The sequence below is a fragment of the Electrophorus electricus genome, chromosome 14 (genome assembly GCF_041902795.1).
Source record: "Electrophorus electricus isolate QZ-2024a chromosome 14, ASM4190279v1, whole genome shotgun sequence".
Classification (NCBI taxonomy): domain Eukaryota; kingdom Metazoa; phylum Chordata; class Actinopteri; order Gymnotiformes; family Gymnotidae; genus Electrophorus; species Electrophorus electricus.
The window spans coordinates 1,739,210-1,756,374 of record NC_137510.1 but is presented as its reverse complement, the minus strand read 5'-3'; the positions used below and the strand labels follow the sequence as shown (position 1 = coordinate 1,756,374).

The 17,165-nt window shown below is 44.5% G+C and overlaps 2 protein-coding genes across 16 annotated transcripts in view; one reads left to right on the top strand and one right to left on the bottom strand.

The window, feature by feature from the left end:
* Nucleotides 1–73: 73 nt before the first annotated feature.
* acbd5a (acyl-CoA binding domain containing 5a) lies at nt 74–7,285 on the bottom strand. Of its 4 annotated transcripts, none has more exons than XM_081696772.1 (14): nt 7,148–7,285; nt 6,656–6,768; nt 6,134–6,254; nt 5,478–5,550; nt 5,258–5,375; nt 4,870–4,902; nt 4,428–4,637; nt 4,131–4,322; nt 3,264–3,358; nt 2,952–3,174; nt 2,296–2,492; nt 2,078–2,137; nt 1,688–1,797; nt 74–1,312 (listed from the first exon to the last, which is right to left on the bottom strand). In XM_081696772.1, exons 2-14 carry the CDS (start codon nt 6,732–6,734, stop codon nt 1,300–1,302), a joined length of 1,524 nt encoding a protein of 507 aa, XP_081552898.1. In that variant the 5' UTR covers nt 6,735–6,768; nt 7,148–7,285; the 3' UTR covers nt 74–1,299. The 4 variants fall into 4 exon arrangements, with proteins under 4 accessions (XP_081552898.1, XP_081552900.1, XP_081552899.1 ...); XM_081696774.1 differs by having other exon boundaries at nt 2,952–3,171; XM_081696773.1 differs by lacking the exon at nt 7,148–7,285 and adding an exon at nt 7,034–7,116.
* A 349-nt stretch (nt 7,286–7,634) lies between these two features.
* The window catches only part of abi1a (abl-interactor 1a), a 32,501-nt gene continuing 22,970 nt past the window's right edge, over nt 7,635–17,165 (top strand). For 4 of the 12 annotated variants that reach the window (XM_027017766.3, XM_081696777.1, XM_027017767.3 and 1 more), the window contains exons 1-2: nt 7,637–7,845; nt 16,353–16,520. In XM_027017766.3, the coding sequence (XP_026873567.2) occupies nt 7,729–7,845; nt 16,353–16,520 (285 nt within the window). In that variant the 5' untranslated portion in view covers nt 7,637–7,728. Of the gene's footprint in view, nt 7,846–16,352; nt 16,521–17,165 lie in introns of all 12 variants that reach the window. The other 8 variants (XM_027017773.3, XM_027017765.3, XM_081696775.1 and 5 more) reach the window with 5 other exon arrangements.

Sequence of the window (17,165 nt, the reverse complement as noted above, 5' to 3'; positions counted from 1 at the left end):
ACAACCATAAGAGGTTTGTTAGAGTAAACGATTCAGTTGAAAAACTAAAACATTTTGCAGGTGACCAGAATGCTCCAGAACCAGGTGAAAGGTTTATTCGTGCTCCAGGCTCACAATCAGAACATGCACAGATGCTCATTTGAAGGAGACAGTGGTTATTAATCCTTTCATTACTAGAAAGATGTTTCTAATCAAAACACACACACCCTCACCTAATTACTTTAAAAAGTCAGATATCAATTCAATATAGTTTTAAATTCTATTTTACAGTATGTTACAATTAAAATATCACTCATTCATATATTATATAGTCTATTTCTAATTTACATGTATTATAGATATACAGTATTTAGCAAATTACACTATTAGGAAACAGGTTCAAAGGATAATTCTGAATACAAATGCATTAATTACTGTCAGTCTAATGCAAACAGCAGAACTTAATGTGATGTACAGCAATTCACAATGCTTCATACTGAAATGGGGGAACACACTTTACAGAATTAGAGACACAGTATCATTTAAAAAATGAAATATGCTTAAAACATGTTAAGTCTTTCTGGTGAGAGCGATTCTTGTACGAGTTTCCCATATTACAGTTATGACAGTGATATGATAATTACCCTCCTCTGTTAATCAGTGTGTGTATCAGTTAAGTTTTGACATGCTCCAACACCAGTTACGTGGACTTTCTACCAGACAGCCACAGCAGTGATGCTGGTACAAACGTCCACATCACCTTCCGCTTATTTCAGCCCTGCAAGACTTTGGAGCATGGCTTTGTTCTGGTGTGGGTGTGGACAAACACTAGGCAACTCTGAACACAACATTTCAGATTTACCTTGAACACATTCTGGGGTCTACACGTATATGCCTCAGTGGTCTTGCTACACTAAACCTCTACGCCTCAGTATCGGTATACTTGGGGGATGACCAGCTAGCAGCTTTGCACACGTGATTGTATGGTCAATTGAAGCAGACTGACCAACACAATAACTATGGGCTTCACAAAGATCATAATGCCCTGTTGGGTTTCAATATGAAAAAAAAAGACATTTTGTTTCCTACATTACTTGTTTTCTCAAACCAAGCAGTTCTAATCTTAGTTTATATTACACTAAAAAAGTACAAAAAGCCTTTATGATTGATTATAAGTTGCAATTTCATCCTTTCATCCATTCATGTATTATGTCTGTTCTTAGTGCTGTCATTATAGTGCAAAAGCAGGGATGAAGCAGATGAGAGGACGAACTGAAGAGGACCCAGCCTGTTCCCTCACGCACCCTGAGATCACGCCCATCAGTGGGGTTTTCTACAACACAGGCAGACAGCAGATCACTTGCTTAGCAAACAAAGAATTAAAGTGATCCCAGATTGGATGAGACCCAAATTTATACCATGAGTTTTAGATCACAAATACAACTTTTATATTTACATTTAAAAAGTATTACCGTACATTTTCTTAAATTATTATTAATAAATAAACATCAAACATGCATGCATGGATAAGGTGGAGACAAAATTCTATGGCCTGGATTGTCACGTCCACAGGGGGGACAGCCACGTGTGCTAGCGTCTGGTGTGGGGACACTTGCATGCCCCATCCTACATGCATTTGCCTCCAAGATTCAACTTTATATTACAATACTACATGACAATGTGAAATACCGGGCTTGTGTACGGTTACCTTCTCTGTCGCCGCAAATACAGACGAATGAGCCACTGTGCTATGAAGGGCCAGACAATAGCAAGAGCCACTGTAGTAGGGGCCACGTGAAAAGGCCACCAGGAATACTTCTGCACACAGCAAACACAAACACACTTGCTATATTACTCTAGCTCCTGCATGCAGGCTTTATGCAATTACACGCACAGAAGTATGTGTATATATCGTATTGTACTGTGTGTGTTAGAGAGAGAGCTCTCAAATCAAATAACTAAAGCAATTTCAGTTTATCCCACAGCACTCGTGCTTCACACGACTTCAGCACCACAGATCAGTCACTCCGAGAAGCCCCTGGGTGAGGAACAAGCGCACAGCTGCCAGACTAAACCTTCACAAAGTGGCCCCACACACCTTCTGAGGTTCGTTTGCTGGTGCTTGCAGGTACTCTGATGGCAAAGCTGACACTCTTGCCTGGGAGGAGAGAAGTATACAAATAAGCATTTATTTACAAATAAACATTCTGTATAGAGTCAGAAATAAACAAACAAACGAAGAAGTCCAGACACTGGTGGAGGTCACTGCTTGTGAAACCTAAACCATAACTGGCTTACAGAAGAGTAGTTTGTAACCTGGGAGGCTGTGAGGACCTCTAGTGTGTGCAGTCTCTCCAGGACACTCTGCATGTCCTCCTGGAGGCGGGACAGAGCCGTGACGATCTGCTCGTTAAGGTCCCCGCCCATGCCTCCAGTAGGACCCCAGCCTTCTCCACCTTCTCCGGCGTGTAACGGCCTTGTAGCGCCGGACCCCGGGCCTGGAGACCTAGAACCTGACGAACATGACCATTCAACCATTGAAAGGAACATTGTGTGCGTGTGTGGAATTAATATATATATATATATATATATATATATATATATATATATATATATATATATATATATATATATATTACACACACACACACACACACTTGTTACTAGACTAATCAATTAGAATTATGCAAATGAGAACCGTACATAGCAATTATGATCAAGCTCTTTATAGCTTTATGGAATTATTTTCCTAGTTCTTCCTTTCGAAACATATTTCTCTGTGGTCATTTCATATTCATAATATCATTTTGACCATCTATGCTCTTCCAGCAGCCTTGTTTTATTGGTTACATATTCATGCCAATGCCAACTGCATTTACATTAGCTGTTAAAAGTGGCTGGGATTTTAAACTACAACTCCCAGCACTCCTGCGCTCCTGTAATGCCAGTGCAGTGCTCTGTACACGCTGTACCTCGTCCTCTCCTGACCACAGCACTGCCAGGCCTGCCCACACCGAGGCCCTGTCTCTGGGCTCCCCCGCTGCCAGTCTTTCCATCCTCCCCTCCGCGTCGGGCGCCTTCCTGCGCTCCGGGCAGGCCATCGAGGTCCAGCCCCGTGGGCTGAGTCTCCTCCAGAAAGGACAGAGCGCTGGGGCTTTCGTGGAGAGAGTGGATCACACATGGTTCACAGCCCTGCTGCACACACACACACACTTTGATATAAGAAGTCTTACGATGGATTAAGAGTGCTCAGTGAAGTTTCACGGTATCTAGCTACGTCTTACCTCGTCAACGCCAAACTGATCCACGGAGTCACAGTACACCTCACTGTCAGAATCACTTGCCACATGAGGAGGCGGGGCCACATCATTGTTATCGTCTTTGAAAAATTAGAATGCAATTATATGATTTTGCTTCAACTATAATATTATTAATATCCTAGATGCAAATAAAGTTGTGTCAGCAAGGTTATTTTCTGAAATTGTTATCCAATGTGCTATTCTTTAAGTTATCTTATTATAAGAAATACTTGTAGATTAAAAGTAATCCATCAGAATGACTTCAAAGACCTGCTCTCATTACTACATAACTTTCATAATAGTTTCAATGTAGTTACTGAATAATTCACAGTAATAAATGACCAATATGCCCCATTATTAATAACTAAATTCTTAGGGTGAGGTGTGTGAGGTTAAATCTGTAAGTCAAGGCTGATGTTTAACCTTGAACTCCTGGTTTAAAGGGTCATGAAGAGCTTATGAACAATAGCTGAATGTCAGTGATCAGGCCCATGAGTGTTGGGGTAAATGTCAGTGTTTGGGGGTGAATGTTAGGGTAAATGTCTTAATGTGTATTAATTATACTACCCAGTACTGAGTATTAAGATATGCACATTATCAAATACCTTGTGATGGGGAAAAGAAAACAAAACAAAAAGGTTTAAAAAAAATACAAATAAAACTAAATAAATAAAAATATATATATATATATATATATATATATATATATATATTCCCCCATTATAAATAAATAAAGTGCATTTTATATAATATAATATATGATATACACCCCCCAGCTCATTTCACTTCCAGGTAAAGTGCTTGTGAGCACCATCTGTGCAACTCTATCTGTTTGATCTTTGATTTTCTCACCTCTGGTGTGACTACTGACATTTTGACTCGCCCCAGTCTGAGTGACACCACCATTCTCCACCCAGTCCTTTCCATTGAGGGCAGATTTGGAGCCGTGTGCTCCGTTCGCCACAGTCGCTGCACTCTGGCCAACGCTGCCGTTCGGGACACTGTCGACTTTCCCGCTTGGCGCCTTTTTCTCTGGTGCTTGGGCTGAAGGGGGTGGAGCGTTTACTTTCAAACTTTACTCTTTTTTAAATTATTAAAGTTGTTAATGGGTTTTAAATAACTGCAGATGTCTTCTCATGACAGCATTACCTTTTTTTATATGCTCCAACTCTTCTTCCTCCTCTTCATTCTCACCTTCGTCATCACCACTGTCGCCATCGTCGCCTCCGTCCTCCTGTTCCTCCATCGGGTTCTCACTACGTTGCGCAAGATGGCCGTCTAAGGTTCCGTTCATTTGCATATTTCTGATGATGCTCTTAGTGACGGCCTTCGAGGGCGCAGTTACCGAACTCCCAAATCCTAACAGCGATCACAACGCACACTTATCACGCGGGCTTTGAGTTACCTGCATGAACTGAGCTGTAAAATCTAGTTTACCATTAAGGCACTAGAAAGAATGCAAACAAACTAACTAGGAGCATAAAATCTGCAGCAATACACCAATCTGGAGATTTGGAAACCAACACAGCCATAACTAAACTAATAGCTCTACATTCAAAACTTGGAGGAGCTGGTGGGTGAACACACTTGCCTTCAAGTTGCCTAGCCAATCTTTCCAACTGGGCTAAGCACCAAACCAAAAGCAAATACAATAAATAACTAACAAAATGAAGAAAAAGAAGTGCTACGTATTATAATAATACAGGTAATGTTCATAGAGTACCACTGATAACTTATTCTGGGTGCTGAATATACATGTTCCCAAATGCACAGATCAATAAAACTAGACAACCAGATATCCTGACTCCACTTATACGCACAACTTTATATATTTAAGTAGCATTTTTTTGTTTAGTTTAGGGGAAAAAAGGCTATGATGTAAAAGATTAAATATTAAAGCAAAAATGACAATATATTTAAATGAAAACATAACATTATTACAGATGATAAAAATAAGAACAAAGACTGTTGAGTTTCACCTGTGCTCAGGTCCGACACGTGTGTGATTTTGCTCCTCTCGTCCACGAGCTCGTAGAACGGCCCGATCACGTGTAGAAGCTGCTCCACCTGGTCCGTCACGGGCATGCTCTCGAGAATCTGAACCGAAATCAACCCCACAAAGGCGAGAAGAGAGATCACGGCGAGTGACTGGATAATGGTGCTGGCAAACAAACGTTCTTAAGCGTTTGAAACAACTACCAGCTTTAGGTCTTCCACGTATGCGATCATCGCCTCATCCTTCGGCATGTCTCCAAGAGCGTGCCACGCATCCCTATAAACAAACAAAAATAAAAATACCACTGATTGGGACTTTTGTATTGCTAAGATGGTCTTGATTTCTGATGTCTTTTCAGGTTAAATGGAGCAGCTGTAGTTCTAGGCACGATCACACCATCTGTAACCATATTTCAAGGACATTCAGCCATTATTGTTTTCAGGGTTGTGTGCAGCTCAGGGACTCCAACCCAAATAATGTGAAAACCATCACAGTGAGTGAACTACTGCGTTGGGAAAGGTCACTGTACCATTAACTTTCCTAGTGGTGCAGGGAGAACCTTTTTCAGGGCCAAATAAAATACTTCTGCCTGCACACAAAGTTACAACTCGGTTATTCATGAATGTCAGTTTAGTCTGAATGTGAACAACAAGCATTTTTGTTCTAGGTCACTGACCTTCCAACTTAACAAATGTTTGCTTTATTCCCAGTGGATCAGAGGTTAAATCTAACAGTGTAATATTCTAGTCTCAATTACTTTTTTAAAAAAGCATTGACCAAAAACTGCCACGAACTGTGCAAAGTGCTACAAAAACTAAGAAAAACAATTTTCATAGAAGTTGTTAATCTTGTCTGGTACCATTTGACTTTGCCAACGGGGTCCCAGAAGCCTGGCCGGGGAATGCAGCATGGACCTTGAGTTGCCTGCTTGTAGTAGCTGTAGAATTTCAGCATCATTTCGTTGGACGGTTGAAAGGAGCCTGTAACATGAGATGGATGCGTTGAAACGTACAGTGCTGTGACGCTGCACATTCATATTCACGCCTCACGTCCAGTTAGTATATCGAAGCCTCCGTGTGTGTCAAATTTCGGTGGCGATCTAAAAGTGCGCGTTTGCGTCCAAGCCATGAGCACGCGCACAGTGCTTCGTGTTTTCCACACGTGTAACGACTTGAATCCGACACCAGTAATCCTAACCGGTCAGACTCCGTCCTCACGGGTCAATGTCCCGTCCCGCTGCAGAATTAAACTACAATAATCATGCTGCGGAGACGCCGTCGTTTAAAGCGCCGCACGACGCACTGCTGTCAAACCCCCGCGCAGGTCGCCGCGGGCTGGTGCCACGTTAACGAGCAGCGTGCGCGCGCGCGCGGTGTCTCACCGTTCGAAGGTAAACTCTGGATCACTTTGACTGCTGCAGCGAACCGCTGCTCCTGGGTGGATTTGGTACCGGGCTCCATCGTGACTTGGGATCCACAGACCACTGAATCAAACCTGAGGAGAAGAAGAGAAAAGTATCGCGTTTACATTGGAATTTGCAAACGAGTTTCCGAAGCGGCACGCACGCTTCGTTGCAGTGTAAGCACGCTGTCCGACCTGACAGGTTAATTCGGAACAGTGTGGTAGCAAAGTGCATTTCGCTATATATCACTATATCCTTATAAACCACGGAACACCGCGTTTACAGATTAACCCAGTGCATTAAACCATCAACTAATGTCGCTGATTAAATGGAAGGTCAGGAAACATTAGACATAACCTTCATCATACAAGCACTCGACCCTTCGTGATTTAAAAAAAAAAAAAAAAAAAAAAAGCGTGAAGTGCACAGCAAGCAACGTCGTGCAGATTTTATAATGACTTAATCCCTTACCATCTGTTTGCTAGCCAGCGACCAGCGATGAAGACCTCGACCTCGCAAACACTTTAGCGACACGGGCCGAGGCTCTCATATATCGCCGGGGAATGTAGTTCCGTGACGAGGGCCATCCTCGCAAGCTGTGTTAGGGTGTAACGTGTAAGCGAGTCACAAAATCCTACAACTACCACAATGCAATGATTAAAGGCCTTCACTCCAGGAAATGTAGTCGTTTCACACGAGCTAACTCCTGTCTGTCCGTGCCTCACAAAAGCACGTAGTAAAACGAATCCGAGCAGTTATCGACCGGTTTTTCACGTTATAATGAGTGCTAGGGTTGTGGCATGACTTTAAAGCTGGCTAAAACGTTATTGTATTAAATTATGTCTTTGCGTGTTGTCCTGTCCCGTTTTGGACGGGGTGCCGTAAAACTCCATGCCCCGGCGTGCCCTGTCCTCGGCGCTGGGCCGTTGCTCCGCAGCGCCGCCGTGCGTATAGGCGCGGAGGCGCGCCGGGGAGAGGGAGCGCCTCTCCCACCGCCGCGTTTGCGGCGCTCATCATAGGGACGACGACGGAGCGCCGCGCAGGGATGTAAGATGGCAGAGCTGCAAATGTTGTTAGAGGACGAGATCCCCGCCGGCAAAAGAGCCCTGGTGGAGAGCCATCACAACCTCACCAGAGTAGCCGACTACTGCGAGAGCAACTATGTCCAGGTGCGGGCGAAAGTCTGATTATCGCTGGTGTTTTATAAAGAGATACGCGCGTCGCTGTAATTCTGGCCAGCGCTGGCGACTCTTTGTGGTTGGACTAGTGTGGGGAAACGGACAGGAAATACGAGTGTAAAGTCACTCCGAGTTGGTTCGCACCTTCATGTAAGACGCTGTTTTAAGAGAAATTTCGTTTAGTTTAGCCACACGGGATTCGTGCTCATTCATTCGGGTCATTTAAACGGCTTTCCTGTCCGCATTTGCTGGTTTACACAGAGGGTGTGTCTGACAAATCTTTTAGCTGTCGCAATTCTTGGGTGGCTCGGAGGTTTCTCGCAATTGTCCTCTCGCAACGTGAAAGTTTAAGAGTTGTTTACGGTATGCTGGTTGACAGATTGGCCGTCCCGGGCGCGCAGTCGCGGCGGTCAAACTTTTCCTCAACTCGGAGTTAGGTTAGCTCACGAAGCTACTTTGTCTTCCAGTTTGTCTTCGCACCTGAATTAAACCATCTACCAGCATTGCCTGTCTGTCCGCTACTGCACTGTATGTCTGAAGCTGCACTTATGTTGCTGGCAGTGGAGTTAGTATGACTGGCAGTAACATGAGGCTAAAATGTATGATTTTAATAGCAGATTATGATTATGGCTATTGCTGCCCAGTGTTCATGAACATTTCTGATATATACGTTTAGATTGACTTTTGCTCGGAATTTACGACCGGTCTGTCTCGTTGGGTTGCGGAGAGAGCCTCGCGGTTGTGAAATGGTTGACATCTCCTAAGAAGAGTTGGTCCGGCACTAAAACCTTAACTGCTCATTGTATGAAACGCATCAGGAAACGTGACAAACTGTGAACCCTAGCTAAGATCATGCACATCTCCTCCACCGTGCGACCTTGTGAAAATCAGATCTCTCATCGTTCTCCTAGTGCCGTTAACACTTAAACCTCTGGAAGGGAGCTTGGAAAGATGTTAAGTGCAGATTCCTTGAACAGAACTTGCCTGACAGGTAGAACCAGGGCTGCTTCAGATCAGGAGCCTCCTGTGATTTGTCCAAATTTTAAGACGGCAACCTGATCTGCATGACTGACTTTAGTGTAGGTGGCACTCCCTGAGAGAGAGAGAGAGAGAGAGAGAGACGCACACAAGTCGGCCATAGTTATGTCTGTGTTCATGTTGAAACTTGACATGGTGCGTAGTTTGGCAGTAGGTACCTTGTTTTGCACCCCTCCCCCTCGTCAAAGGTTTTTGCTCCTCACAAACATGCTAACGCACAGGACCATGCATGCTGTTGGCTCGCTTATACCCCCATAGCACGGCAGCAGATGGTGGGAGTTTGTCTGTGTAATGAGTACAGCCACTGCTCCACTTTCTGTTGGTGTGTCTGTATATGTGTGTGTGTGTGTGTGTACACTTGCATGTGTTAGAAGCATGTGCAGGAATGTGGTGGGTGTTTGTCATCTTCAGTCATGATTCCAGTTTCCTGAATTTCTGCTGACTTGATCAGATGTTTCTCTTCTGGCAAGACTGAGACAGAGTGGGGCGTGGTAGGGGGTTTCTGCCTTGGAGCCAATAGCTTAGAGTAATGATTTTTTAAAATTTACATTTGTATTTATTGCATTTCACAGGTTCTCTTATCCTCAGCAGTTTACAAAAGTGCTTTAGTTGTCTATTTAGAAAATTATTCTTCACCTATACAGAATTATTAGGAACAGCGTAAGGCACATCAGGGAGACCAGCGTCCAGGTCACGGCCCGGTCCCCTCGTGCTGGCCCGTCTCTCGTCCAGGTCAAGGCCCGGTACCCTCGTGCTGGCCGGTCTCTCGTCCAGGCTGTTGAATATCGGCTGCTCTGAAGCCATATTTGCATTTTTGACCAGCCTGCTGTGTGATCTTTTGGCAGGAGTAATGGGGAACACGCTGCCTCCCACCCTTGTAGCTGGACTAGATTTTGACAAGGATGCCTTAATGAATATTGTGCCACCTGGCTCACCCCCCCCACGCCCGGCTTGATTAGCAGTTAACCTTGCTGGAGTCTTTTGCCTTTGTTATTGGTGAGATTCTCTACACTTTGACTGCTTGTTTTCCCCCATCAGTCTCCTGAACATGCCCCTTACATCCCAAACACATGTTTGCTCAGTCGCTTAACACTAGCTGAGTGAGGAGTGTTGAAAGCGTTGGACACAGTGGTGCTGGTCTGTTTAGCTGGGTGCAGTCCACCCATACCTATCTCCTCCACCTTTTCTACTGTATTTTCCTCCATGTGTCTTTCTTTTTCCCTCCATACCTCACCCATTTTCACCCCGTTTGGCGCTGGCGTACAGGCTGTTTATAATGTATACAACAGAAGTGTGCTTTCTGCAGTTTAATTAAATGGTTAATTGCAGTTAATCACCAGGTAAAGTGATCGTGACGGGTCTATTAGATGCTATATCCGAGCAGGTCTGACGTGACGAAGCCCCCACACTGCTCAGGTTTACTGAGTCCCCCAGCACCAGCAAGGGTGATTGAAATCTTAACACCATCCCACCCACAGAACAGACTCCCAGCCGCAGATGGCTATGGGGTTCAAAACAGCGGTGCAACAGTGAGGCGACAAACACCACTCAGGAACTCGTTTCACACCTCAAATTTGTTTTTTAAGTCACTATGCAATCTTACATTAATTATAGATTACTTATTCATAAATGTATAATTTATATAATTTTTTAAAACAAAACACAAAAATCTGAGTGATGGAGAAATTCTGAAAAGATATTTGGATGCAGCATGTTTTTTTGTTTGTTTGTTTTTTATAGTAATAAAAAATGTAAAATGTATTATTTAAAAAAAAAATGGACTTTGTTTTGCAGGAACCAGAATTATTATTGATCAGTGAATGTGGACTGAGTGCAGGCCCAGAAGAACTGGGTTAAGAATCTCTGTCAAAAGTCATATATTTATATTTATGTTGCTGGCTATACAACTGGATTGCGCATTGAGGAGTCATCGTAACATGCCTGTGTTTGGTTTTGTGCTGATTTGGCTGTGTTTTTTGTCTCTGCTGTGGGCTTCAGTAGGTGTAGATAAGTCTGGCTTTGGCAGCCATTGGCGTTCTGTCTGCTCCCGATATCCGTTCTGTTTTCACTAAAAGTGCGTTGGTTTGATATGTAATTCACCTCTGCCTCCCTGGTTACCACTGTGCTGGTTTGACTCGCCTTTGTCACGCTGCCTTTTGCTAAAGCTGAGCGTGGTTTCCCCTAGCGCTCTCGAGGGCACGCGTGTTTCAGCGCGTCCCTTCCGCGTGCGCAGCCAGCATGACCGCGTTTATCCGCCACATTTGTTTGCTGAGGAACCTCCAAGACAACAGAGTCGACGCGCCCTTCCCAGACGGTGCGGCTCCCGTCCAGCTGGCCAGCTCACTGGACCCAGTGCTGCCTCCGTGTGCAAACGGAAATCAGCAGGGCGCGACGACCTTTGGCTGACCTTGGTCCGGAGGCGCGTGTTTGCACAGTTCTCGTCAGTGCCTAGATTTCACCAGAGGCCCCTGTTCCTTTCTTTTCTCTCAGCCGTGTGTTTAAGTAGCAAGAAATCCCACGTTTCACTTTCTGTCAAGGATGGGTCCTCGTCACTGAGTGGTACACAAAGGAATCCTGGGTATACCAGGCCCCGTAGGCGCAGGAGCAGGACTGAGAGCGTCCTCCCTCAGAAACACACAAACAGCTGGGCCTCCTCACCTGTCCACATTCTGCTAGCTCCTCCTTCAAGATGGTTCCTTCCTGCCATTAGCCACGTTAATCTCACCTCCCAAAGTGGCCATTTGAGATCAGACAATAATTACAGCCCACTTCCTCTGCCCAGACGTTTCAGCTGCTTGCCACACACACACACACACACACACACACACACACACACACACACACACACACACACACACAGGCAGTGTGCTCCAGAAGGAGATCAAGGCAAATGCTGATTCATAGCTTAAACTTCCCTATCACTGCCCAGAATGTCCCTGAACACACGAGCATGTGACTCGATCATGGGTCAATCCCCCCCCCCCCCACCCCACCCCCCGGGTACTGGCCTGTGTCCTCAAGACTTCTGTAATGTTAACTTGAACACATTCCATGTGTTTCCTGCTCCTTAATTTCCTGGAGAGCATGTTATCCCCCCACCACCCAGATGTGATGTCATTGCCAAACAGTAATGAGTCCTGTTTGGCCGTCAGCACTAGAGAAAGGCCACTCCACTCCACTCCACTCCACTCCCTCTCCTGTGGGTCTAGCCCTGTAAAGTCATTAGAAACACTACTGCAACTGCTGGCTTCAGGAAGGGTGTTAAAGAAAGACACACCACCATGTGCGGTGTTCACGCTCTGCCTCTCTCCAGCCTCTGTGTCCAGTTATTGGTTGGAGAGGCTTGGGCGGTGGGGTGGTGTTCTCACTGATCTTCTCACTCTCTAGGAAGGAAGCCTGCCCTTTTCCTTCCTGCCCACACTGTGTACCCTGGATCTGCCAAACCCACCCCATCTCTCTCCCTTTACGCAACACTTTACCATTGGCTAGCACTGATCTAGCTAGCACTCAGGGCTGCGGTAGCGTAATGCTATCCCACTGTTGCTGCTACATGTTCTATTTATTATTAGCAATATCAACATTTTTAGTTACAGTTATCATTTGAAGTCAGTGCAGGAGCAATAAAAGATCACGTCCTCTCTTCTCCGGGCTTACTGTGTCAGAGGGGTGCTGTTGGCACTCTGCCATTGCTTAAAACCTCTCTACGCTCGACTTTCCCTTTAGAATTGTAGCTCATCCAAGTCTTGGCAGCTGGATCTGCCATTTCAATTTGGAATATGCAGACAATGTCAGCCAAAATGACTGTTTTCATAGTCATATCTAAAACATCAGAGTGTCCTGTAGTCTCCCGTGCTTATAAAAAAAAGGCACAAGATGTCACGTTCAAGTTAGGGAAACAAGATTTAATGGAGATTACAGCCAGGTGTTGATCATTACACATGGGGGTGGATGTGAAAGCAAATGATTGGTTGGCGAGTCAGTGTGGCCCTGCTCCCACTTCCTGTCTTCCTGCTTCAGGGATGTGTGCCTTGGACTTGGTCATTGTGGGGGAGATGAGAGATTTATTGCCAGGGAATGTCTACCGATGTTGTCTAACAGCCTCTGACTGTCCCCTCCTCTCTCTTCCCATTCTTTCCCACTTTCCTTCTCTTGCTCCTTGGAAACTTTCTCCCTTGTCTTGAAGCAAATGTCGATTAGGAGAAGTAAAGAAACATTACTAGGCGACAGTCCTCAGTTTGGCTGCAGGTGGTTTAGTTTAGTGAGAAACCCTGATTTACTGACGTACCCCCATGCTGGCGCGGTTTGCATGGTGTTTTGCTTTCGTCTCCTGCTGTGGCACCGTGATTGTTGACTCAGGACACGCTGTAGTACCATAAGACCCGATCACAACAAACGCAGGGCGTGTATTCTCTGATCGCAATCACTCTAGGCTCCGTAACTGTCCCCAGACTCATTTGAAGTCTGCATTACTTGAGCACAAACAGTGGTAGGGGGCAGGGGTAGCTCAGTGGTTAAGGTACTTGAGTTGTAATCAGAAGGTTGTCAGTTAAAGTCCCACAACTGCCAAGTTGCTGTTGGGGCCCCTGAGCAAGACCCTTAACCCTCAATTGCTCAAATTGTATTCAGTCATAATTGTAAGTCTCTTTGGATAAAAGTGTCAGCTTTTGCCGTAAATGTAAGTCCATTATGTCCCGGCCACCTCACTGATCAATACCCACTGTCATTCCTCTGGCCGGAAGCGTTGTTCTCGGCAGAGCAGATTAGGAAGCTCTCTATTGTCTCGACTGCGAGGCGGACACAGCTGGCCTGGGTACGAGACGATGGGGCTGAAGCAGGGCTGAAAGCCGTAATTCAGTTAGGGGGCAACCGCACGCTGAAGTTACAACACAATGAAGTTACACCATACTGGTCTAGAGGGAAAATACACAGTGGGGCCTGCTTTCAGCAACCAACAGCAAACTTCCTACTTTTTTTGCCTTTGTTGTGTATGTGGGTGTAGGTTTGGATTTTATGATTTTATGGAATTGTAAAAGTATTGTAACATATTTATTATTATACAATTATTGTAATCAAAATAATGTGCACATGTGCGTGTGCCTTGGGGACAGGGTCAGAATTAAACACCAGCAAAACACCAGGATTAAACATCAGAGTCATGAGTAGATGGCTTTTGTTTTGGTGTTGTGCTCTAGAGGGATCGGGATCGTCCCTGGAATCCTGTAGCACATCTGTTAATTTTACTTCTTCAGAAATGTAAGGGCTCCGTGCACTCTGGGTCACGGTGTCCTTGTATAACCCCCAGCTGTTGAACACAGTACTGATTGTGGTGAGGGGTATGGGGTGGTGACGTCAACTCTCAAACTTTGCGTCATTTTTTAAAAATGGTTAAATCTGCAAATTTGTGTCATGTGAATTCTTAAGTCTTATTTGTTCAGGTGGCAAAAAAGAAGGCTTGGTATGTGGGCTGGATTACTGAGCAGGTCAGTGGGGCCCTGGACCTCAAAGTCTAAGGCCACACCACTGCAGGTGTAGGAATTCGAGCCCTAGATCATATGTCATATGTCTTCAGGCCACTCAGTCACAGCAAAGTAAAGGACCACAAGTTTTCCTTTTGCAAATCTAACATTAACAGCTACCTTCCTCCACAAGCAACTAAGCCCAATCGCTCCGGCTTGGAATTCCAGTTCCTTTTGAAGTCGTCGGACCTATCTAATCAGAAGCCATTGATATCTGTGATCGCAGCCTTATTTATATTCCAGAGGGTGGTTAACCACAGTTAGATGAAGGCTTTCCATTCTGAGGAACCAAGAGAACACCACCTTCTGCAGTGAGACAGGGGGAGAGTTGTAGCTTTTGGCCTCGGTTTGGTTTCGGAGCAGTTCGGAATGCCTCGACTGGAATGCCAGTTTGGAATAAATCGCTTTTATGAGATGTAAAATGTGATATAGTCTGTTAGCTTTTGTCACAGATTGTGGCGTCATGGTTACATTGCCAGTTCTCCCGTCGGCTTGTGTGCTTTCTTGAGTTATTCCTGACATTGGTAATCTTGTTTGTTTAGGTCTTATTCGTTTCCGACAGTCGTGGAAACAGAGTTCAGCTTGGCGAAGGATCTTGCTGACGAACACACGGACTTGTACAGAGTTCAAAAAGTGACGAATACCGATTCTGCCAGTTGCATGCCTCAAATACAAGTCCAACAAGCGCGATGCATTCTGGGACGAGTTTGATGATGCAATTAAGTGCAATGATAACTCTTTAACTTGGCTTTATGTTTTTAGCCAACTTAGCAATGAGGCACACATCTGCATTTAAAAACAGAATGTTCACACTGGTAATGTTAACTTTGAACCGTAACATTATAGCGGCACCATTAACCGTAACTCGCTCACGGGTATGCGGATCGGCTTTCACTCCTCAGTAGAGGCGATGGTCATAATGGCATGTCCAGTCTGGTCAGTAATGACTAATGTTACCAGAACATTACCCCAGAAGAACGCAGACCTGCACGTGTTGAGTCTTATTATATACACTTGTGAAGTGATGCCTGGTTTCAAATTTAAAGATGACTATCAAGGAAATCGCATAAGCGCGAGGATACAGGGGATATCCGATTACCGAATATCTTGTAAAAACTTTAATAACACTGACCTTGATCTAATTATTTATAATAATCCCCTTATTAATGTCATACATGTACTGATTCATTCCCAAACACACCTACATACATACTATCTCTAAAATACAGATTTACTGAGCAGATTTATTAAATGATTTTAACTAAGTTTGGCAATTCACGGTGATGACGCTATAGTTCTGTTTATTTATTTTGATTTATTAAGTTAACAATTCACATTCACGCTCCGCATCGGCCGACAGAAAATACTGTTATTGGTACACCTACTACTGACTATAAGTCTGTGATGATTATTTTTAATTCAGTTACTAATATACCTGCATTAGTTTCTTTCAAACATCAGTTTAAAATCTTACTAAACAATAGCTTGTTGAGCAAAAGTAAAAGGTTTATAAAACCTAATTAGAATAACATTATTAACATTATCTTAATTTTTTCAACTTTTGTTTAATGAGTAAAAAAAAAAAAGAATTTTCAATTCAGTGTTCAGACGTTAAGTTTTTTTTGTTTTGTTTTGTTTTTGGCATGCTATTGTTTCAGTATCAAGATACTGAGGCAAGTATCGTATCAAAGTCACAGTGTTGGTATCGTGACACTAGCAGTCATTCCAGTGCCGGAATGTGCGTTTGTGGTCGGCGTGAAGGTGTGGGGCTCCTCCGTGGGTCCCTGCAGGCGCAGAGACGTCTCCCCTCCCTCAAACTGGGCTGCTTTTGCTAACGTTGGCGGCCGAGCTGGGTCTTGCACAGGCAGCTGGGATGTCAAGCACAGATTTAATAGTCCTGTACGCATTTGGACTAAGACGTCTGCTCTTGTACTTGGTTTTCAGGCGCAGGACAAGAGGAAGGCATTGGAGGAGACTAAAGCGTACACCACCCAGTCTCTGGCCAGCGTGGCCTACCAGATCAACGCCTTGGCCAACAATGTTCTCCAGCTGCTGGATATCCAGGCGTCACAACTGCGCAGGATGGAGTCCTCCATAAACCATATATCACAGGTCAAGCTCGCATGTGTCACATTCTCACTTATTTTGCTGTCTTTGTCTGATCCACACAATCTCTCGGTGCTTCTTCTTCCAGTTTGGGAACATGCAATGGAATGTCTGTTTGTCTTTCTCTGAATGTCTGTTTGTCTTTCTCTGAATGCGGTCTTGTGTGAGTGACTGTATTCTTCATCAAGTCACTTTTATCCTTTTGCCTTAGATTCAGTAAACAGTGTGTCTCAGACATTTGTCTGTCTCTCTCTCTCTCTCTCTCTCTCTCTCTCTCTCTCTCTCTCTCTCTCTCTCTCTCTCTCTCCCTCTCTCTCACACTGTTTGTCTGTCTATAAAAGGAAAATCCATGGTCATTCCCACTTCAAGCCTGAGCTCTTGGGGAAACTACCAGTACACTCTTATGGGTAATTTCATTCTGCTAGTTTTGCTTCTCATGCAGTTACAGAGATGTTTGGTGAATCAGCCAGACCCGACTAAGATCTCACTCAGGCGTCATTTTAATGACCAGGACTGGGTTTCCCAAATGCAGAGTAAAGCAAAGATCTTCTTGAAATGGTAGCGTGCGTGTTTTTGTCTGCTGAGCTCCATCACTATGACAAAATGGTACCCAATACTGTTTGCTATTTAACTGATGGTCTCCACAATATC